At 33.6% G+C, this 25,424-nt stretch overlaps 1 protein-coding gene and 2 long non-coding RNA genes across 3 annotated transcripts; all 3 read left to right on the top strand.

The window, feature by feature from the left end:
- Positions 1-6,512: 6,512 nt before the first annotated feature.
- LOC143534841 (oxoglutarate-dependent flavonoid 7-O-demethylase 1-like) lies at positions 6,513-10,946 on the top strand. Its single transcript, XM_077029228.1, has 4 exons — positions 6,513-7,015; positions 7,096-7,343; positions 8,696-9,020; positions 10,680-10,946. The coding sequence occupies exons 1-4, from the start codon at positions 6,764-6,766 to the stop codon at positions 10,944-10,946; spliced, it is 1,092 nt and encodes a 363-aa protein (XP_076885343.1). The 5' UTR covers positions 6,513-6,763.
- Positions 10,947-12,687: 1,741 nt separating this feature from the next.
- LOC143534840 (uncharacterized) lies at positions 12,688-14,740 on the top strand. Its single transcript, XR_013135616.1, has 3 exons — positions 12,688-13,015; positions 13,766-13,837; positions 14,499-14,740. It is a non-coding gene; the product is annotated as an uncharacterized LOC143534840 (long non-coding RNA).
- An 8,247-nt stretch (positions 14,741-22,987) lies between these two features.
- On the top strand, positions 22,988-25,061 carry LOC143534839 (uncharacterized). The gene is made up of 3 exons (XR_013135615.1): positions 22,988-23,336; positions 24,087-24,158; positions 24,820-25,061. It is a non-coding gene; the product is annotated as an uncharacterized LOC143534839 (long non-coding RNA).
- The last annotated feature ends 363 nt before the right edge of the window (positions 25,062-25,424 follow it).

Below are 25,424 nucleotides of genomic sequence, written 5' to 3'. Positions count from 1 at the left end.
GCAAAGTGTGCGGGAAGATGCACCTAGGAGAATGCAAGGCTGGTCCAAATCAGTGCTACCGATGTGGGAAGAAGGGACACATAACTCGTGATTGCACCGAGGACCAGAAATGTTATAAGTGTGGTAAGACGGGTCACTTAGCTAGGGATTGCAAGGAATCAGGGGCGGGAGGTGCGGAAGGATAAAGACTTGGGGAAACTGCAGAGAGGAACGCTTGATGAAGGAATAATTGTTCATGCAATGGTGTTATTAAGTTGCTTTTGCTTAAGGACTTGTTTTGTGTTAGGGTTTAAAACTTATGTTTATCTGTGGCGTGTAATATATTGAGTTTGGTTATGAATGATTATTATGCTATGATGAAAGGTTGTTTTAGACAATAGTGTTAAAAGTACTAATCGAAGCCCTGGAGGTATGAGATGAGTTGTGGTACATCGAGGGTCTCATGGACAAGCCACCTTAAATAGCTAAAACACATGACCACCATTCGATGGCTGCAAAGCCGGAAGTAAGAAGGGTAACTCAGAAAGCGAAGGCGATTCAATAAAGTGTGTAAATATAAGAAGTTTTCCTTTTATGGGGAATAAGTTAGGTTTCGGGGACGAAACCTCTTTAAGGAGGGAAGACTTGTAACATCCCGAAATTTCCAAGTAATATTAATTATATTACTTAATATATTAGAGAGAAAGTTTACCCGGGTTATTAGGAAATAAATAATAGAATATGAGTTGGTATGAGTCGTGCTAGTGTTGTGTAATGGACGTTGGTTATGGATTTGGATTAATTGAGATGGGTTAAATGAGAATGGGATTCCAGGGATATAAATATCTTTATATCCCCTAAACCCAAAATATCTTTCATTTCCACCTTCTTTCTTCACACACTCAAAACACACACATTCTAACCGATCAAGATTCGAAGCCGAGACCCGAGATTTTGTTGATAGATCTGAGTTGGTAAGGTAAGAACAAATCCAACAAAGCTAATATTACTGAAAATGGTTAGGATTGGATGGGTTAACCGGACCCGAACCCAAACTGCCCAAATCGGACCCCTAAAACGTCGATTTTAGGCCGATTTGATGGTTGGGATTTGTAGGCGCCGATCATACGATTCCGTGGGTACCAAAATCGAGTTATTTGGCTAAGAAACGAAGGAGTTATGGGCAAACAGATCTGCAGCGCGATAACTTCGCCTGCAAGAATAAGTTCGCCTGATGAACTTCGCCTTCAAGCGTAACTTCGCCTTCAAGCGTAACTTCGCCTTCAAGTGTAACTTCGCCTAAGGATAACTTCGCCTACGGCCAAGTTCGCCTAAGGTTTAACTTCGCCTGAAGCCAAGTTCGCCTAAGGTTTAACTTCGCCTGAAGCCAAGTTCGCCTAAGGATAACTTCGCCTGAAGCCAAGTTCGCCTAAGGTATAACTTCGCCTGAAGCCAAGTTCGCCTAAGGTTTAACTTCGCCTGAAGCCAAGTTTGCCTAAGGATAACTTCGCCTGAAGCCAAGTTCGCCTAAGGTTTAACTTCGCCTGAAGCCAAGTTCGCCTAAGGTTTAACTTCGCCTGAAGCCAAGTTCGCCTGAGGTTTAACTTCGCCTAGAGCTAAGTTCGCCCGAGGGTTAACTTCACCTAAAGCCAAGTTTGATTAGAAAATAAATTATAAAGCGGTAAGTTAAAGTAAGCTAATACTAGGCCACCAGATTAGATCAGGCAAGTATTGATACGTGTAACTTGTACAGTCAGCCGAGCTCAGATAGAGAAGGGATTTACAGCTATCAGAAGAAAGAAGCAGAGTCCAGGTGAGTTTCTAGCCCCATTCCTTGTTATGTTTTCGGGGCTGTGTGCATACTCGATGTGTTGTTAATACATTTATCCTAAGTGATAAGTGTATGTCATATGTGATATGTGTGATAGATATGAATGATTGTTTGTCGGTACGCGAACGATCTTCGGATATTGCGCGTACTGTCAGGTTAAAAATAAAGGTACGAATATTATATATCGTAGATGTATGAATATTTCAAATGAATACTTGTCGGGGCGTGAACGATCTTCGGATATTGCACGTAACGACAAGGGGTATGGTTGTTAAATGAATGAGGTAAAGAATGCCTAGAGTGTTCTTATGTTATAATGTAAGTATGTGTGTATAGGTACACGAATGGTATGTGATATATGTGATATGTATGAATGATTGCTTGATGGTACGTGAACGATCTTCGGATATTGCACGTACTGTCAGATTGTAACGTTATAAATATGGTAAGTATGATATGTAAGTTTATGTGTATGAACGTAATAAAGTTAATAAAAGAAGGAAATGACGGTTGTATGGTTGTATGGTTACGAAAAGGGTACCGAGCCCTAATAATACTCGAGGTATGATGTATGGTTGTATGGTAACGAAGAGGGAATCGAACCCTACTAATATTCGTAAACAAGGGACCAGACCCTCATAATATCTGTGATGTTAGGGACCAGACCCTTATAATATCTGTGATGTTAGGGACCAGACCCTTATAATATCTGTGATGTTAGGGACCAGACCCTTATAATATCTGTGATGTTAGGGACCAGACCCTTATAATATCTGTGATGTTAGGGACCAGACCCTTACAATATCTGTGAGGATAGGGACCAGACCCTCATAATATCTGTGATGTTAGGGACCAGACCCTTATAATATCTGTGAGGTTATAGGGCGAAAGGCTCTTTAAAACGTATGATTATGAATGTAAAGAAAGTATGTAAGTAAGAAAGAAAGTATGTAAGTAAGAATGAAGGTATGAGTACTTATGTGTGTATGAAAGAAAGTTATGAGGTTAAGTACGTATGTATGTAATAAGGAATTGTATTGTATTGTATGATTAACTAGAACTCACTCAGCGTAGCTGACTTTTAGTATGCACGCAGGTGAGTAGGATGAGACAGCTGGCTTGAGTGGAGGACACATGGCAGAAGACTAAAGCCTGGCATCTGAAGATCTGATATGTTTTATAAGTTATGTTTTGATTTTGAAAGACAAGAGGAATGTTTTAAGACATGATTATGAATTGATATGTAATGTTCTATGAAAGTTTTATATTCCGCGAAAAGTTTTAATAAACTCTGATTTGAAGAACTGTGTTTATGAGTAAATCCGACGCTAAAGTAGGGTCACCGGGTTCGGGGCCTTACACAACCGCTGAGGAGCTAGAGCGTCTGATCAACAAGTTGTTGTTGCTGATACATCAGACATGGACACGAGCCTTGTGTTTACATAAAGGCTAGTGGGAGCACGGTATCATTCCTCATCTTGTAAGTGGATGATATACTGATCATTGGGAACAACATTCCTATGCTTAAAGGAGTTAAGCAATGGTTGAAATCTTGTTTTGCAATGAAAGATCTTGGTGAAGCCACATATATTCTGGGAATAGAATATCTATCGAGATAGATCTAAGTGACTTCTAGGGCTAAGTCATAGTACATACATAAGCAAGTCATGACACGCTTCTCAATGGACAACTCCAAGATAAGAGCTGTTCCATTGCTAAAGGAACCGTTTTAGCAAATCGCAATCTCCGGCAACGGACATTGAGACAAAGCACAAGCAAGCAATTCCATATGCTTCAGCGATTGGCTCTGTCGTGCATGCTATTATGCACTAGACTTGACGTCTCGTAATCGTGTTTGGAGGAGTGGAAGAGGAGCTCATTGTAAGATGTTACACTGACGCTAACTTCCAAAATGACCGAGATCCTTCTCGCTCATAATCTGCTTGGATGAAGAAATTCATAGCCAACCTCGATCTAATTCCAAGTTTAGTAAAATGATCGACGTGATATGTGATAACACAGGTGCTATTGCTCAAGCCAAAGAGCCCAATTATCATCACATGGCCAAGCACATTTTTAGTTCCACTATGTACGAGTAATACTGGAACGTGGTGACATCATGATAAGCAAAGTAGACACAAATCAAAATCTAGCAAACCCGTTCACTAAGCCGATGACTCAGGACAAGCATAGAGATGCTATCGGGCTTAGACTTGCTAGTGATTTATTTTGATTTAGTATTTGGATGTATGAACATTCAAACAGTTGTACTTTTCAGTTCACTTTTGATTTAATAGTTAAATGCAAACGTTGAATGATACAACTGTGTTCTTTTTAATACGTTTAATCCGTGAATATTGTATTCTAAATTATCCGTAGTCGGTCAGACTCGTGGGAACGATTCTGAATTAAGACTATTCTGACTTTGGACTCAAGCAGTTGACTTCCAAACTCACAGACCTCATTATGAATGACGTTGGATGTAACTCGCATCAAATCATCTTCATGGATCTTGATCATAAGATGTTTTGATAATAGTATGCTCATTTAGTATCCTTAGACCTGAGATACATATTAGAACTTTCGTTTACCGAGGAATACTCTTTGATCATGTCAACCGCTATTGCGTAACTGCCAGTCATAAAGGCATTGATTGGGAATGTTCTGAAGTTCAGTGGGAGTTGTATGTAGTCAAGATGGGATTCTGTACTCTTACATTAAAATGTAACAGTTAGACATATTGGCGCCCTCGTTGATTCAAACTGGTAAAGTGTGAGGCCTCACCCAAACTAACTGTGTGTTTGATTGGACCACTTTGACTCTATATTGAGAACTACAATAATTGAACACTATATGAGATTGATTTGATCCATGTCTCATTGTTCAATTGATGTCTTATACTAGAAAAGATAGATGACAACGATTACTATATAAATTCATTATCTTGCAATAAGGTATTTCAAGATACTTTGGTTATGGATTTAAAAATGTCACATTTGGTTGGGGACAGCTATGTGTAGCTAGAACGCCTCTAGCTGTTAGCGTTGTGATACTTGACCCAAATCCGTCCAAGTGGGAGACTGTTGGATTTAATGGTCGGTTCGGGTCAAGTCAACGCGACCGACCCGAATGTGACCCGGTATGAGTTACACCGGGGGTAAAGAGATATAAACCCACTTAAACGTTTACGCTAACTGGGCCTGACACAATCACATAATAGGATAAGTTGATGGACTAGGCTTTAATTTGGTGGTTGGGCTTTAAGCCCATTGGATTTAAAATGTTTAAACCCTAATTATATTTACTATATATATAATAAGATAATATTATTAGATAAAAAAAAATATTATTCACCAAAAACCCTAGCCACCATAACTTCCGGCAGCCGCCACCTCCGGTCACCGGACCACCGGCCGCCACCCACCTACCACACCGGTTGTCCCTTGGTCACCGCAACCACCACCACTGTTCCATATAAGCAACGGTGCTGTAGAAAGCTTCAACCGGAAGCTGTCAAACGTTTTTCCGGCGACCTTGGGAAATTCCGACGAGCCCGTTTTTCCGGCAGCCGTAGTTGTTGTGTTGTTTGGTTGCTACTGTTGTTGTACCACCTTAACCACAACCTCTACACCAGCCGACACTACCACCTCCGCCCCCTGCAACTTCCGGTCACCGGAACTCCGGCCACCACCACAGTTTCCGGTCCCCGCAGCCTCAGCTGCTGCCGTTGCACCTGCCGGAGTTTGTTGTTGCTTCTGTTCAAGGTTGTTACTGTACCGACGCCGTGCCACCGCAATTTCAGCCGTGTTGTCGCCGTCCGTCAGCAACTGTCACCACCGGAGGTCGTTTGGGTTTGTTGATTGTGTCAAATCTAGCTCATCTCGTTAGCCCTCGGTGTCTTCCCGGTTTGTGTATAACCGAGGTATATCGACAAACCTTAACTATGGTTGTTTATTTACTCGTTTATTCGTACTCGTATTGTTGTAATCGGATCCGGGTTCGGGTTTCGTTTTATGGTTCGTTTTAATTAGTTTATTATCCGTTGCGTTTTATTGTTTCGTTTATAAGCTTGATTATTAATATAGATTAATAATTATCGAAACGACATAATATATAAAACGGGTTTAAATAGTTTAACCGTTTTTGTCTCGGACCACCGTTGAAACCCAACAGTTTTAACACTAGATTAATAATAAACAACACGAACTAAATAAATTATAAATTACTAAAAAAGTTGCAACTAAATTAAAAGGTAAATTAATACTTAAAACTATGAAAACAAATAGTAATACATCACAGTAATAAGAAACATAATTGTGGTCATATTTTGCAAAGATTTTGGATTGTCCTTTTCTGAAGATTTCACGAGCAAACCTTGTTAAAGGGAGATGTGTTTCACAAGGATTTCAATCCCGGCATCACTATGTTTTTGCTCCGTATAAACGAGTATTCGGTCAACTTTGAAGTAACTTTTAAGTTTCGAATCTGGAGTCCAAACTTTCAGGAGACATAGTTATTTACAAAAAGATGAAATAAACTATTTATTTTCAATTCATCCCCATGGCGCCCCCTCCTTCTCTTCACTACAGCAGCGAGTTAACGCTCACTACATATGATTTTAGTGTTTACTTGTCGTGATTCCCATTTCACCTTTCCATAACACATCATAGATAGCCATAGTTGTATATAAAGTTACCCAACTTCTTGTATTTGAATTTAAGTCCTAACTTCTCTTTTATTTATATATTCATTTATTTCAATACCTCATTTCAAATTATTAATATTTAGTGTCAAGCAACTACGTACTAGCTAACGCATATGTGGTATTTCTTACGTCATATGCTTCAAACAGAGAAACACCTTTTTCTATTTAAAGCAGCAATTTAGGGTTGTGTTTCGTACCCCCAAACACCATTGCAAATACCTAAATTATTGCAACAGATATTCTCTGAAATGGCTTCTTTATTGCAACACAGCCATGAGAGTCTTCAAGAACTCGCAAAACAACTCAAACTTGTGGTTCCTGACCGCTACGTTTCGGAACCACAAGACCAGTCCATCTTTGTCTCCAACAACTCTTTGCCTTTACCCTCTATCCCAGTCATAGACATGAAATATATGTTCAAGATGCTACAAGGATCCGGTATCGATATCGAGCAGCGGAATAATCTGCGGTCCATATGCCATGAATGGGGAATCTTTCAGGTAAATCATTATTCATTACATACATTATTTAATTTGCATGTGTGTACATATTACCATAAATTAATTAATTTATTTTACAGCTGGTGAATCATGGAGTTGACAAACTGTTGGTGGAGAATATGAAGAAGGAGATGGTTGATTTTTTTAACATGCCTGTGGAAGAGAAGCTGAGGTACAAGTTGAAGGCAGGTGAATATGAAGGCTATGGTCAGACCATACTCAACACTCAAGATCAGAAAGTTGACTGGGCTGATCGGTTCTATATGATCACTAATCCTGTTCATAGAAGAAGATCACACTTGCTACCACAACTCCCTCCAACATTAAGGTGACTATATCTCTTTGATCCTATTTAGTTTTGGTTATATTTAAAGTTTTAAACTATGAATAATAGTAAACAATGAATACTCACAATTAATTATAAACTCATCTAACATACTCACAACTTTGATTAGGTTATATATATAAACCATGACTCTTTATAAAAAATAAATAAACCCCATGTTTCTTATCTACTAATCTACAACACTCATTTAAGTTATCTCTAATTTATTTAATTAATTAACTCAAGTTTCATAACTTGGAAATTACGTCCAACAAACTAGTTACATATTGCAATTCATATTATCATAGTTGCACTCCAAAAATAAAACTCAGTTATGGCCTTATGTAAGGAAAAACACAAAAAATATATAGCACAAAACAACCGTTTCATGTGAATCATTTGGAACGGTTGTTTTATGGCATGTAAGAAAGGATATATGTCTTTGTTTTATGGCCTTCATGGAACTCTATACCCATAAAACCTAGTTACAACTGAGACAAAATAACGTACAAAACAAAGTCGACTTCCAGAGACTGACAAAAACTGATTTGAAATTCTAGTTGAGCTACGTCATGCTCCCAATTAATATTCTTGTCTGGTCAAGTAGGAATTGCTCTAGAATGCCTTCATATTCAAGTCAAGACTTCACATATATGATTTATGATAATATTTTATGTAATCCTTGATAGAGCAAAACAAGTAAATATTATAAAGGAAGCAGTTTTAGAAGATTATTCAAACATAAAATGATAGTATCTTATTTTAGAAAACACAAATTAAAAGTGTAAAGATTTACATGGAAACAAACCCTTTTGTGTTTATTTACAACTATGTTAAATATTTGTATTATGCATGTTAAATAAATGTTTTTAAAAATATTTATTTTAAATAAGATATTATATATTTCTCAAAAAAGTTTAAAAACAAGTTAAACAATATGACTTGTGGTATAGGAGCGACAAAAATCATAATCTATATTTCATTAGAGTTAACACGTGACATTCAATATTTCATAGAAAAAAGAGATGCAAGAAAATTAACTTTTATATAACAATCAAAGCGGTGTCGTTTTTATTTTTAGATATGAAAGATAGAAGATATAGGTTTCCTTCCCTGTGTATATCTTCTAAAGGAAAATAATAAACCCGTAAACACCAGATATTATTATTATTATCATTATTGAGAATAAATACAAAGAAAATTAATTTAATCGTAACTCCTAATTACAATGAACAAAATTACATGATTATATACATATATAACAAATCTTAAGTAACATATTTTATCTAATTAACCCTAAATATAATACATAGAATTCCATGTGATATATACTTCAACTTTTCTTCAACGTACAGAGATACCATGGAGAACTACTTGCAAGAACTACAAAAACTTGCCATGACTTTGTTCACTATAATCGGCCAAGCCATAGACATCGACACGAAAGAGATGACCGATGTTTTCGAAGACGGGTTGCAATCAGTGAGGATGACTTACTATCCTCCTTGCCCCCAACCCGATCGGGTTGTCGGGCTAGTTCCTCATTCTGATGCTACTGGAATAACCATTCTTCTCCAAGTCAATGATGTGCAAGGCTTACAAGTTAAAAAAGATGGTGTGTGGATCCCCGTTGACTTCCTTCCAGATGCTTTCGTGGTAAATATAGGAGATGTTCTTGAGGTGAGGCCGACAAGATTTATTATTATAATTAAGAGGTGTTTTTTAAACGTGGGTTGCATGAATTAATCCAATTTTTGTTGACATTAAGTCACCACCCTTAAACGGGTAGCTGTCCCATCTAATTAAGCATGCTAAGGACTTCCATGTTTGACTAAACCACATGTCGACTATTTTATCTTGATTTTTCACGTGCATTATATGACCAAGTCGTATGTAGACGTGGTCCAATTTACATGGTTTTAAACTTGTTTATAGGAATAAATTGGTACAATCATAAGCTACATCTTTGGCAACACTTTTTATAAATTTATATTATTTAGGAGTATTTGACCCTATATCGAGTGGCTGTCTGGTCGCTTCTTAACAATCATTAAGAGACTATTTTTTAATGGATCATAACCTCTTAATGGTTAAGAGGAATCATTAAGTCTGAATGGTTAAGAGACTATCTCAAAATGGTTAATTACCTCTTAATCATTCAAACTTAAGGCTACCTCTTAATCATTAAGAGGCTATGAGCAATTAAGATGTAGTCTCTTAATGACTGTTAAGAGGCTACCAAACAACCCTAAATGATCGTTTTTTCACCTGCTGACCAATGTTGCAAAAGTTGCTAGGCGGCCGACTCCCTTGGAGGGAGTACTCGGAGTACTCGGAGAGTACTCGGACATGATAAATATAAAGAAAATTAGATTTTGGGTAATATATATATTTCAAATATCATAAGTTTACTAATATTTATAACAAAATAAATGAATATCAATATAAATAAGAGAAATACATTTTTAAACACTTAATTATTCTAAAAAATGTTAATCATTAATTAAAAATAATGATATTTGTTCTTTAATATTATAGAAATACAAATTATGTTGTATTTTTTAAGTCAAAATAGACCCAAGTTAACCGACTAGATGTGATTGAGGTTAATGTTGACCACCTTTGACCAATTTTTAGTAACTATGCGGAGTTAAAGAAATTCCCCTCGGCATCATACCTTGTAGCGAGTACTCGGAGAGTACTCGGCCTTGTAAACCTACTTTTACAACATTGCTGCTGATATGTCTTTAAGTTTAATCATCAGACCAAGTGTTATGTATGGCCATGAGTGGCGCCGGCCATGTGGCTTCTTTTTAGCGGCTTACCACCCCCCCCCCCCCCCCCCCCCGCTCCTTTTTAACACTCGTCAAAGGACTAACGTCTTTACCCTTAGCGCCCTTGTCACCCATACCGGAATGGTGTTTAACCCAGTTTACATGGCAAAGGGTGACACCCCATGGTCTTCCACAACACTTGGTCAAAACAAATTATGGTCCTCCCAATAAACATGTAGTTAAATTATTATTTTTTATGCGTTTTTTTTCTCCATATATACGTATTCAAATGAATGATGCAGAATGTTTTAAAATAGCTAATAAAGTAATCTAATTATCCAAACATGAAGCATGCATGTCTACGAATTCATGATTTTATATCTTCTTGCTAAACTAAATCTTAAATAATTAAAGTGGCACTTTTATATTTTGTATATTTGTGTTCAAGTTGGTATATATATATATATATATATATATATATGTTGTATAGAAGGATATTTTCTATATCTTGGAAATGTTAAACCCAAATTAACTCACAAGCAAATGTTTTTAAATCGATTTACAGATAATGAGCAATGGTATATACAACAGTATTGAGCATAGGGCGACTGTAAATGCAACGAGTGAAAGGATTTCATTAGCCACGTTCTTCAATCCAAAGCTTGAAGCAGACGTTGGACCTGCAAAGAGCCTCCTAATGAACACGGGAAACCAACCGTTGTATAGAACACTCGTAATGGAGCAGTACCTCAAGGACTTCTTCTCGTACAAGCTCAATGGAAAGACATATCTTGAGAAAATGAAGATTAGAGATGAAGCCCATGAAACTTGATCAAATCTGATCCAAGTCTTCTATTAATCATATATATTACTCAATTAAAATAAGTCAGGCGATATTGTCCCATATATTATGTGTAATAATTAAGTCACTATATATAAGTCTGTTGTCGATTATCCGCCGTTGATATTGGCACGGCAATTAACCATATGTTAGTAATTCATCGATGATTCATTCCATCAATGATCACATACTAATGTCCCTCAATAATCCTTCTGAAAATTAGTATTTATCTGTAGCATACAAATTAGAAACAATTTATCATATCGATCTCAAAGATTTATTTAAGTAATTGAAGAAACATAATCCTTTCGGAGTTAGATCAATGAGTCCACAGGGTATGGGTCAAACAATTACCAAACTAATGATACGAGTCCGATCTCCCTAGTCCAATGACAAAAACCTGCAAAACAACCACCATGAGCTCGTTACGGGAAGGACAAGAGGGGGTGTCTTCCCGTAACCACCCTCCAGCGTGAGGATAAGTACAGTTTCGTTATAGAGAAAGTACTTGAGTATTAAGAGTAGATAGTGGGGAGTGAATGAATACCGGCGGAGGGTATTTATAGCCTAAGGGTAAGGGAACGTGATTGGTTCAGCTGTCCTTTTCCAGAAGATGCTTTCGTAACTTTTGGGTGAATAATGTAAGCTATACAATAAGGACTGTTTTAAAATATTGTTGTTTCCCTTTGCTCATTTGTTTAAAAAGCTATACTACAGATGCCACCTTGTATTCCTCAGCCTCAGTCCCCAAACGAAATCACAAGTCCAGACCTGATCTCCACCACCGCCCCTCGCCACCAGTACCACTCGCCGGACTCCCTCACTCTCGCCGCCTCACCACCCATGTAACCTGAAAAGTGACACCTTGTTTGCTAGAATATGTTTGGTACTTTCATGTGTTGTTTAATTGTTCATGTGTTGTTTGTCCATCCTAGGTTCTTTGCTATATTCCATTTGAATTTGACATTTTGATATACCATGTTTGTTAATTTGTTGATAACAATGAATGTGTTGAAATTGAATTAGACAATTACTGTTAAATTGTTAGAAACTTGAATTAGATGTTTATTGAAAATTTAATTAGCTATTATGTGTTTTTTAATTTCTCACGACGATGTCTTTTCTATTATTGTATTGTATTTTTGTTATTTGATAAATTTTATCCAACCCGACCCGAGCATTCAAACCGACCCAGAACTCTATGTCTGATCATTTGAAGTTGAAGCATCTAAAAATAAATGAATAAAATTCCCTAGTCCACAACTGAATTTGACCATGTATTTTTAAGTTTGTGTTAGTGAAGAACACACTTGAGGCTTAGTGACACAATAAAAACATATCCAAAATGGCAGAATATTGATATTTTGTTTAATATTAGTATATGTTTCTAGTTTTGTTTTAGTATAATATGATTAGTGTTCAATGTTTTGAGACATGTATCGCTAGATCATGACAAAGTTGTAGATGAACTGAACTATCACGTAGCTCATTCATGAACCTTGGTAGATAATATTCAACTTCCATTTTGACTTCGTAAGTTTGTGGACCTTCCTAGTCTTCACACCCGACCGATTAGAATATAAGTTTTAATCGTTTGAAATTTAATGTTTATAAGTTACACCATTTTACATATTCTTGTATTTTGTAAAGTTAATAGCATTAAGTTTGATTTTTAAAAGTTTAAATATATAATCTATACTAATTAATAAATAAAAGTTCACGTGTCCTGTTTTTACTTCATCCGTCCTCTCAAATTCCCGCCTCCCACACAAGTCTTTTACAAACCGGGTTCTTGTCATCTATTAACCTGCACCATAACATTGGCGATAAACCCTAAATCATTATTCCCCCTTTCCTAATGATTAAGGTCCCTCAAAGATCAATACCCAAAATCAATATTTCTTCTCCTCTATCCTTTAATCTTTATCACCCCTTCTTATCATCATCATCATCATCATCATCATCATCATCATCCATGTCTCATCGATCAGCTGACCGAATCTTCTATTCCGATCAGAAACCAATTTCTTATATCTTGCTCCGGCGATTCGGCTACTTAGGTATATAATTTCTTCTTAATTGTTTCTTTCTATCTGTTTTACATACTATTAGATGTCTATAGTTACATTATTTCACTATGGATCATACTTGATATTGGTTTTAATATTTCAATTTGTCTGGTGATTTACGTTGTTTCAATCTAGCTGTTAGGGATTTTTTTGTTTCGATTAGGGCTTTAATAATTACTGGTTTGTTACGGGTTAGGTTTTCATTATTTTGCCCTCTTTTTTAGAGATTGATGTGTTGTAATTTAGGTTTATTTGATTAATTAGGAAATGCATATTTTCTGATATGACAAAATTGCATCTCATATAGGTCATTTCATGAACACATGTTGAAATTTATAGATATTCTACTTTGGTAATATTGTGGTTGAGTTTTATATTAAGGTTAGGATAGGTGATGTTGTTGAAACTGAGAGTTTGTGTCAATGGATTTGTGGATACGAGATATGTTTTTTTTACCTTTGCATCTGTTTAATAGATTATGGGATTTTGACAACGCACAATTTTTGTTCAATTCTGTTGGTTGATTGGGATTTGATTATGTTATTCATTATTAGGTTAAGCGATAAGATTTGAAGTTTTTTCTATGAAAATTACATTATCTTTAGATACATGCATATTAATAACTCAAGATTTTAAAAGGTCAAGTTTTCTTTCCAATATTGCCTTGTGCATTTAGTATCCTTTTTTATTTATTTTTCATAGATCTAATTTACCATCATTATTTGTTCTAAATATTTGTAGGTTGGCACAGTTTTTTATGTATGTAGAAAGTTCATCTGTGAAGGAATTTCAAAAGCTGGTGTTTGATCCCCGGTAAGACATCTGAAATCTATTTTTATTTTGTTTGATGCTTAGTTTTTTCAGGTTATACTTTTAGTGATCTGCTTCTAAATACATTTTGTTTAATAGTCAACCAGAAATGAGCACTTTAGCTTTACAGTTTAATTAGTGCATATCCAAGCATGCTTCTGGTTAAGCATGGAATCCTAAATTAGGTCCTACAATTTGAATCTGCTGAGCATGACACTGTAAGCTTCTTACGCTTATATGTTTTTATATTAGGTCATTGATATATCCCGGGTTTTTTATTGTTTTTTTAATTTAAAAATAATAGAGTTTTGATTATTACTTTATTATTTCTTAATATTATTTCTTAATAATAATTAACATTTACCAAAAATCTTATCATAAATATAAGAAACAATCACGGAAAGGTTACATCTTTGCTTACTGGTTTTCATGTATAATTAGAATTACTATAACATATGCAGTTTATATTTTACCATAATATATGCAGTTGACTAATTACCATTTTTAAACAAATCTCAATTTTTTTAATTTTAAACTATTTATTTGGGATTGATTTGCTCTCTTCATCATTTATTTAAACATTTTGAGCACCCCATCACAATTAAACTTCTTTATATTATCTCTAACTATAATCTCTATTTTCATATACTATCTCCAATATCAGGTGGAGGTGGATCCGATCACAAGACAAGGTTATCAGTTTGTTTTGGATAACATAAGATAGCATAAAAAGCTTGGTTATATTACAGAATGGATGTGCATTATCTGTTTAATTAGGAGATAACTAACTACAAGTAGTTTAAACACTGCCTCGAAGATGAGCTTTAGAAATTAGATGTTGTGGAGCATGCTGAACATTCATCTGCTGAAGTTTAAGAATTACATTCGATCAATTTAATAGTAATGTTACCAATACAACTCCTTATGTTAAACTTGTAAGCTAGCTAATGGGTTTGCTACTTTTTTTGTCATATTGGTAAAGAGAGATTGTTGGTTTTGTAATTTCTACTAATGTTATTATATTATTTTTCTATCAAACATTAATCTAATATGTATTTTGCTGTTATATTAATCCATCAAGATTAGTTGATTTTGTGTATCCTTCAATTCCGTAACATACAACATATCAAAAATTAATTATTGTATCAGTTAACCATCAGTTAATGCTTCGATTTGTTTTTTTTTTGTACGGTTTTTTCGTTAATTCTGTTTTATGCTCACCGAGAGATAGAGAAAGTAATTTTTTTCAACCCATGTTGGACGCACGAATCTTTTGACTTTATAAAATTAATCTTTTTTCAATCCGTGTTGTACACGGGCACCTAACCTAGAACTTAAAATATAGTTTTTTATAACTTAATAAGTTTACAGAATATTTATGAATTTGTTATTTATAAATTATTAAATTTATGAGTTTATAAAATATATAAATAAATGTAAATTTATTAAATTACTTATTTAGGTCAAGTTATTCTACAAATTGAACAAAATAAGACAGATGAGAAAGATTTGTGGCCACAAGAAAACCCCTAAAAGAATTAATAAAAAAATTCATAATTCAAAACTAACAAAAAAAAATGTTTCTCCTTCTTGCTCATTATTATAAAAAAACTTTGTTAAAGAAAGAGGTCACTGTGTCTTTTTATCTAATATTATATTTTTTGTTTATTTTTTTCATTAATTATGTCCTTTTTTCTCTACATTTTGTCCTTTTTTCTTATAATATTGTGTTATATTTTATTCGACATTGTGTTATATTTTGCGATCTATTATATCTTTTTTTATTTATCATTACGTTTGTTGTTTATTCTAGAAATTGTGTTTTTTTTCTCGAAATTGTGTCATTTTCGTCTTATTTTTTTAACAAGAAAGACGTGGGAAACATTTTAGGTTTTTTTTTATTTTACTCTTTTTGTATCGAAGGATATTTTCTATATCTTGGAAATGTTAAACCCAAATTAACTCACAAGCAAATGTTTTTAAATCGATTTACAGATAATGAGCAATGGTATATACAACAGTATTGAGCATAGGGCGACTGTAAATGCAACGAGTGAAAGGATTTCATTAGCCACGTTCTTCAATCCAAAGCTTGAAGCAGACGTTGGACCTGCAAAGAGCCTCCTAATGAACACGGGAAACCAACCGTTGTATAGAACACTCGTAATGGAGCAGTACCTCAAGGACTTCTTCTCGTACAAGCTCAATGGAAAGACATATCTTGAGAAAATGAAGATTAGAGATGAAGCCCATGAAACTTGATCAAATCTGATCCAAGTCTTCTATTAATCATATATATTACTCAATTAAAATAAGTCAGGCGATATTGTCCCATATATTATGTGTAATATTTAAGTCACTATATATAAGTCTGTTGTCGATTATCCGCCGTTGATATTGGCACGGCAATTAACCATATGTTAGTAATTCATCGATGATTCATTCCATCAATGATCACATACTAATGTCCCTCAATAATCCTTCTGAAAATTAGTATTTATCTGTAGCATACAAATTAGAAACAATTTATCATATCGATCTCAAAGATTTATTTAAGTAATTGAAGAAACATAATCCTTTCGGAGTTAGATCAATGAGTCCACAGGGTATGGGTCAAACAATTACCAAACTAATGATACGAGTCCGATCTCCCTAGTCCAATGACAAAAACCTGCAAAACAACCACCATGAGCTCGTTACGGGAAGGACAAGAGGGGGTGTCTTCCCGTAACCACCCTCCAGCGTGAGGATAAGTACAGTTTCGATATAGAGAAAGTACTTGAGTATTAAGAGTAGATAGTGGGGAGTGAATGAATACCGGCGGAGGGTATTTATAGCCTAAGGGTAAGGGAACGTGATTGGTTCAGCTGTCCTTTTCCAGAAGATGCTTTCGTAACTTTTGGGTGAATAATGTAAGCTATACAATAAGGACTGTTTTAAAATATTGTTGTTTCCCTTTGCTCATTTGTTTAAAAAGCTATACTACAGATGCCACCTTGTATTCCTCAGCCTCAGTCCCCAAACGAAATCACAAGTCCAGACCTGATCTCCACCACCGCCCCTCGCCACCAGTACCACTCGCCGGACTCCCTCACTCTCGCCGCCTCACCACCCATGTAACCTGAAAAGTGACACCTTGTTTGCTAGAATATGTTTGGTACTTTCATGTGTTGTTTAATTGTTCATGTGTTGTTTGTCCATCCTAGGTTCTTTGCTATATTCCATTTGAATTTGATATTTTGATATACCATGTTTGTTAATTTGTTGATAACAATGAATGTGTTGAAATTGAATTAGACAATTACTGTTAAATTGTTAGAAACTTGAATTAGATGTTTATTGAAAATTTAATTAGCTATTATGTGTTTTTTAATTTCTCACGACGATGTCTTTTCTATTATTGTATTGTATTTTTGTTATTTGATAAATTTTATCCAACCCGACCCGAGCATTCAAACCGACCCAGAACTCTATGTCTGATCATTTGAAGTTGAAGCATCTAAAAATAAATGAATAAAATTCCCTAGTCCACAACTGAATTTGACCATGTATTTTTAAGTTTGTGTTAGTGAAGAACACACTTGAGGCTTAGTGACACAATAAAAACATATCCAAAATGGCAGAATATTGATATTTTGTTTAATATTAGTATATGTTTCTAGTTTTGTTTTAGTATAATATGATTAGTGTTCAATGTTTTGAGACATGTATCGCTAGATCATGACAAAGTTGTAGATGAACTGAACTATCACGTAGCTCATTCATGAACCTTGGTAGATAATATTCAACTTCCATTTTGACTTCGTAAGTTTGTGGACCTTCCTAGTCTTCACACCCGACCGATTAGAATATAAGTTTTAATCGTTTGAAATTTAATGTTTATAAGTTACACCATTTTACATATTCTTGTATTTTGTAAAGTTAATAGCATTAAGTTTGATTTTTAAAAGTTTAAATATATAATCTATACTAATTAATAAATAAAAGTTCACGTGTCCTGTTTTTACTTCATCCGTCCTCTCAAATTCCCGCCTCCCACACAAGTCTTTTACAAACCGGGTTCTTGTCATCTATTAACCTGCACCATAACATTGGCGATAAACCCTAAATCATTATTCCCCCTTTCCTAATGATTAAGGTCCCTCAAAGATCAATACCCAAAATCAATATTTCTTCTCCTCTATCCTTTAATCTTTATCACCCCTTCTTATCATCATCATCATCATCATCATCATCATCATCATCCATGTCTCATCGATCAGCTGACCGAATCTTCTATTCCGATCAGAAACCAATTTCTTATATCTTGCTCCGGCGATTCGGCTACTTAGGTATATAATTTCTTCTTAATTGTTTCTTTCTATCTGTTTTACATACTATTAGATGTCTATAGTTACATTATTTCACTATGGATCATACTTGATATTGGTTTTAATATTTCAATTTGTCTGGTGATTTACGTTGTTTCAATCTAGCTGTTAGGGATTTTTTTGTTTCGATTAGGGCTTTAATAATTACTGGTTTGTTACGGGTTAGGTTTTCATTATTTTGCCCTCTTTTTTAGAGATTGATGTGTTGTAATTTAGGTTTATTTGATTAATTAGGAAATGCATATTTTCTGATATGACAAAATTGCATCTCATATAGGTCATTTCATGAACACATGTTGAAATTTATAGATATTCTACTTTGGTAATATTGTGGTTGAGTTTTATATTAAGGTTAGGATAGGTGATGTTGTTGAAACTGAGAGTTTGTGTCAATGGATTTGTGGATACGAGATATGTTTTTTTTACCTTTGCATCTGTTTAATAGATTATGGGATTTTGACAACGCACAATTTTTGTTCAATTCTGTTGGTTGATTGGGATTTGATTATGTTATTCATTATTAGGTTAAGCGATAAGATTTGAAGTTTTTTCTATGAAAATTACATTATCTTTAGATACATGCATATTAATAACTCAAGATTTTAAAAGGTCAAGTTTTCTTTCCAATATTGCCTTGTGCATTTAGTATCCTTTTTTATTTATTTTTCATAGATCTAATTTACCATCATTATTTGTTCTAAATATTTGTAGGTTGGCACAGTTTTTTATGTATGTAGAAAGTTCATCTGTGAAGGAATTTCAAAAGCTGGTGTTTGATCCCCGGTAAGACATCTGAAATCTATTTTTATTTTGTTTGATGCTTAGTTTTTTCAGGTTATACTTTTAGTGATCTGCTTCTAAATACATTTTGTTTAATAGTCAACCAGAAATGAGCACTTTAGCTTTACAGTTTAATTAGTGCATATCCAAGCATGCTTCTGGTTAAGCATGGAATCCTAAATTAGGTCCTACAATTTGAATCTGCTGAGCATGACACTGTAAGCTTCTTACGCTTATATGTTTTTATATTAGGTCATTGATATATCCCGGGTTTTTTATTGTTTTTTTAATTTAAAAATAATAGAGTTTTGATTATTACTTTATTATTTCTTAATATTATTTCTTAATAATAATTAACATTTACCAAAAATCTTATCATAAATATAAGAAACAATCACGGAAAGGTTACATCTTTGCTTACTGGTTTTCATGTATAATTAGAATTACTATAACATATGCAGTTTATATTTTACCATAATATATGCAGTTGACTAATTACCATTTTTAAACAAATCTCAATTTTTTTAATTTTAAACTATTTATTTGGGATTGATTTGCTCTCTTCATCATTTATTTAAACATTTTGAGCACCCCATCACAATTAAACTTCTTTATATTATCTCTAACTATAATCTCTATTTTCATATACTATCTCCAATATCAGGTGGAGGTGGATCCGATCACAGGACAAGGTTATCAGTTTGTTTTGGATAACATAAGATAGCATAAAAAGCTTGGTTATATTACAGAATGGATGTGCATTATCTGTTTAATTAGGAGATAACTAACTACAAGTAGTTTAAACACTGCCTCGAAGATGAGCTTTAGAAATTAGATGTTGTGGAGCATGCTGAACATTCATCTGCTGAAGTTTAAGAATTACATTCGATCAATTTAATAGTAATGTTACCAATACAACTCCTTATGTTAAACTTGTAAGCTAGCTAATGGGTTTGCTACTTTTTTTGTCATATTGGTAAAGAGAGATTGTTGGTTTTGTAATTTCTACTAATGTTATTATATTATTTTTCTATCAAACATTAATCTAATATGTATTTTGCTGTTATATTAATCCATCAAGATTAGTTGATTTTGTGTATCCTTCAATTCCGTAACATACAACATATCAAAAATTAATTATTGTATCAGTTAACCATCAGTTAATGCTTCGATTTGTTTTTTTTTTGTACGGTTTTTTCGTTAATTCTGTTTTATGCTCACCGAGAGATAGAGAAAGTAATTTTTTTCAACCCATGTTGGACGCACGAATCTTTTGACTTTATAAAATTAATCTTTTTTCAATCCGTGTTGTACACGGGCACCTAACCTAGAACTTAAAATATAGTTTTTTATAACTTAATAAGTTTACAGAATATTTATGAATTTGTTATTTATAAATTATTAAATTTATGAGTTTATAAAATATATAAATAAATGTAAATTTATTAAATTACTTATTTAGGTCAAGTTATTCTACAAATTGAACAAAATAAGACAGATGAGAAAGATTTGTGGCCACAAGAAAACCCCTAAAAGAATTAATAAAAAAATTCATAATTCAAAACTAACAAAAAAAAATGTTTCTCCTTCTTGCTCATTATTATAAAAAAACTTTGTTAAAGAAAGAGGTCACTGTGTCTTTTTATCTAATATTATATTTTTTGTTTATTTTTTTCATTAATTATGTCCTTTTTTCTCTACATTTTGTCCTTTTTTCTTATAATATTGTGTTATATTTTATTCGACATTGTGTTATATTTTGCGATCTATTATATCTTTTTTTATTTATCATTACGTTTGTTGTTTATTCTAGAAATTGTGTTTTTTTTCTCGAAATTGTGTCATTTTCGTCTTATTTTTTTAACAAGAAAGACGTGGGAAACATTTTAGGTTTTTTTTTATTTTACTCTTTTTGTATCGAAGGATATTTTCTATATCTTGGAAATGTTAAACCCAAATTAACTCACAAGCAAATGTTTTTAAATCGATTTACAGATAATGAGCAATGGTATATACAACAGTATTGAGCATAGGGCGACTGTAAATGCAACGAGTGAAAGGATTTCATTAGCCACGTTCTTCAATCCAAAGCTTGAAGCAGACGTTGGACCTGCAAAGAGCCTCCTAATGAACACGGGAAACCAACCGTTGTATAGAACACTCGTAATGGAGCAGTACCTCAAGGACTTCTTCTCGTACAAGCTCAATGGAAAGACATATCTTGAGAAAATGAAGATTAGAGATGAAGCCCATGAAACTTGATCAAATCTGATCCAAGTCTTCTATTAATCATATATATTACTCAATTAAAATAAGTCAGGCGATATTGTCCCATATATTATGTGTAATATTTAAGTCACTATATATAAGTCTGTTGTCGATTATCCGCCGTTGATATTGGCACGGCAATTAACCATATGTTAGTAATTCATCGATGATTCATTCCATCAATGATCACATACTAATGTCCCTCAATAATCCTTCTGAAAATTAGTATTTATCTGTAGCATACAAATTAGAAACAATTTATCATATCGATCTCAAAGATTTATTTAAGTAATTGAAGAAACATAATCCTTTCGGAGTTAGATCAATGAGTCCACAGGGTATGGGTCAAACAATTACCAAACTAATGATACGAGTCCGATCTCCCTAGTCCAATGACAAAAACCTGCAAAACAACCACCATGAGCTCGTTACGGGAAGGACAAGAGGGGGTGTCTTCCCGTAACCACCCTCCAGCGTGAGGATAAGTACAGTTTCGATATAGAGAAAGTACTTGAGTATTAAGAGTAGATAGTGGGGAGTGAATGAATACCGGCGGAGGGTATTTATAGCCTAAGGGTAAGGGAACGTGATTGGTTCAGCTGTCCTTTTCCAGAAGATGCTTTCGTAACTTTTGGGTGAATAATGTAAGCTATACAATAAGGACTGTTTTAAAATATTGTTGTTTCCCTTTGCTCATTTGTTTAAAAAGCTATACTACAGATGCCACCTTGTATTCCTCAGCCTCAGTCCCCAAACGAAATCACAAGTCCAGACCTGATCTCCACCACCGCCCCTCGCCACCAGTACCACTCGCCGGACTCCCTCACTCTCGCCGCCTCACCACCCATGTAACCTGAAAAGTGACACCTTGTTTGCTAGAATATGTTTGGTACTTTCATGTGTTGTTTAATTGTTCATGTGTTGTTTGTCCATCCTAGGTTCTTTGCTATATTCCATTTGAATTTGATATTTTGATATACCATGTTTGTTAATTTGTTGATAACAATGAATGTGTTGAAATTGAATTAGACAATTACTGTTAAATTGTTAGAAACTTGAATTAGATGTTTATTGAAAATTTAATTAGCTATTATGTGTTTTTTAATTTCTCACGACGATGTCTTTTCTATTATTGTATTGTATTTTTGTTATTTGATAAATTTTATCCAACCCGACCCGAGCATTCAAACCGACCCAGAACTCTATGTCTGATCATTTGAAGTTGAAGCATCTAAAAATAAATGAATAAAATTCCCTAGTCCACAACTGAATTTGACCATGTATTTTTAAGTTTGTGTTAGTGAAGAACACACTTGAGGCTTAGTGACACAATAAAAACATATCCAAAATGGCAGAATATTGATATTTTGTTTAATATTAGTATATGTTTCTAGTTTTGTTTTAGTATAATATGATTAGTGTTCAATGTTTTGAGACATGTATCGCTAGATCATGACAAAGTTGTAGATGAACTGAACTATCACGTAGCTCATTCATGAACCTTGGTAGATAATATTCAACTTCCATTTTGACTTCGTAAGTTTGTGGACCTTCCTAGTCTTCACACCCGACCGATTAGAATATAAGTTTTAATCGTTTGAAATTTAATGTTTATAAGTTACACCATTTTACATATTCTTGTATTTTGTAAAGTTAATAGCATTAAGTTTGATTTTTAAAAGTTTAAATATATAATCTATACTAATTAATAAATAAAAGTTCACGTGTCCTGTTTTTACTTCATCCGTCCTCTCAAATTCCCGCCTCCCACACAAGTCTTTTACAAACCGGGTTCTTGTCATCTATTAACCTGCACCATAACATTGGCGATAAACCCTAAATCATTATTCCCCCTTTCCTAATGATTAAGGTCCCTCAAAGATCAATACCCAAAATCAATATTTCTTCTCCTCTATCCTTTAATCTTTATCACCCCTTCTTATCATCATCATCATCATCATCATCATCATCATCATCATCATCATCATCATCATCATCCATGTCTCATCGATCAGCTGACCGAATCTTCTATTCCGATCAGAAACCAATTTCTTATATCTTGCTCCGGCGATTCGGCTACTTAGGTATATAATTTCTTCTTAATTGTTTCTTTCTATCTGTTTTACATACTATTAGATGTCTATAGTTACATTATTTCACTATGGATCATACTTGATATTGGTTTTAATATTTCAATTTGTCTGGTGATTTACGTTGTTTCAATCTAGCTGTTAGGGATTTTTTTGTTTCGATTAGGGCTTTAATAATTACTGGTTTGTTACGGGTTAGGTTTTCATTATTTTGCCCTCTTTTTTAGAGATTGATGTGTTGTAATTTAGGTTTATTTGATTAATTAGGAAATGCATATTTTCTGATATGACAAAATTGCATCTCATATAGGTCATTTCATGAACACATGTTGAAATTTATAGATATTCTACTTTGGTAATATTGTGGTTGAGTTTTATATTAAGGTTAGGATAGGTGATGTTGTTGAAACTGAGAGTTTGTGTCAATGGATTTGTGGATACGAGATATGTTTTTTTTACCTTTGCATCTGTTTAATAGATTATGGGATTTTGACAACGCACAATTTTTGTTCAATTCTGTTGGTTGATTGGGATTTGATTATGTTATTCATTATTAGGTTAAGCGATAAGATTTGAAGTTTTTTCTATGAAAATTACATTATCTTTAGATACATGCATATTAATAACTCAAGATTTTAAAAGGTCAAGTTTTCTTTCCAATATTGCCTTGTGCATTTAGTATCCTTTTTTATTTATTTTTCATAGATCTAATTTACCATCATTATTTGTTCTAAATATTTGTAGGTTGGCACAGTTTTTTATGTATGTAGAAAGTTCATCTGTGAAGGAATTTCAAAAGCTGGTGTTTGATCCCCGGTAAGACATCTGAAATCTATTTTTATTTTGTTTGATGCTTAGTTTTTTCAGGTTATACTTTTAGTGATCTGCTTCTAAATACATTTTGTTTAATAGTCAACCAGAAATGAGCACTTTAGCTTTACAGTTTAATTAGTGCATATCCAAGCATGCTTCTGGTTAAGCATGGAATCCTAAATTAGGTCCTACAATTTGAATCTGCTGAGCATGACACTGTAAGCTTCTTACGCTTATATGTTTTTATATTAGGTCATTGATATATCCCGGGTTTTTTATTGTTTTTTTAATTTAAAAATAATAGAGTTTTGATTATTACTTTATTATTTCTTAATATTATTTCTTAATAATAATTAACATTTACCAAAAATCTTATCATAAATATAAGAAACAATCACGGAAAGGTTACATCTTTGCTTACTGGTTTTCATGTATAATTAGAATTACTATAACATATGCAGTTTATATTTTACCATAATATATGCAGTTGACTAATTACCATTTTTAAACAAATCTCAATTTTTTTAATTTTAAACTATTTATTTGGGATTGATTTGCTCTCTTCATCATTTATTTAAACATTTTGAGCACCCCATCACAATTAAACTTCTTTATATTATCTCTAACTATAATCTCTATTTTCATATACTATCTCCAATATCAGGTGGAGGTGGATCCGATCACAAGACAAGGTTATCAGTTTGTTTTGGATAACATAAGATAGCATAAAAAGCTTGGTTATATTACAGAATGGATGTGCATTATCTGTTTAATTAGGAGATAACTAACTACAAGTAGTTTAAACACTGCCTCGAAGATGAGCTTTAGAAATTAGATGTTGTGGAGCATGCTGAACATTCATCTGCTGAAGTTTAAGAATTACATTCGATCAATTTAATAGTAATGTTACCAATACAACTCCTTATGTTAAACTTGTAAGCTAGCTAATGGGTTTGCTACTTTTTTTGTCATATTGGTAAAGAGAGATTGTTGGTTTTGTAATTTCTACTAATGTTATTATATTATTTTTCTATCAAACATTAATCTAATATGTATTTTGCTGTTATATTAATCCATCAAGATTAGTTGATTTTGTGTATCCTTCAATTCCGTAACATACAACATATCAAAAATTAATTATTGTATCAGTTAACCATCAGTTAATGCTTCGATTTGTTTTTTTTTTTGTACGGTTTTTTCGTTAATTCTGTTTTATGCTCACCGAGAGATAGAGAAAGTAATTTTTTTCAACCCATGTTGGACGCACGA

The sequence above is a fragment of the Bidens hawaiensis genome, unplaced genomic scaffold, assembly GCF_021521415.1.
Source record: "Bidens hawaiensis isolate Kalapana, Puna unplaced genomic scaffold, B.hawaiensis_p1.1 tig00010347_1, whole genome shotgun sequence".
NCBI classification, from domain to species: Eukaryota; Viridiplantae; Streptophyta; class Magnoliopsida; order Asterales; family Asteraceae; genus Bidens; species Bidens hawaiensis.
The sequence above is the reverse complement of the archived record's forward strand: the minus strand, read 5'-3'. Positions and strand labels throughout refer to the sequence as shown.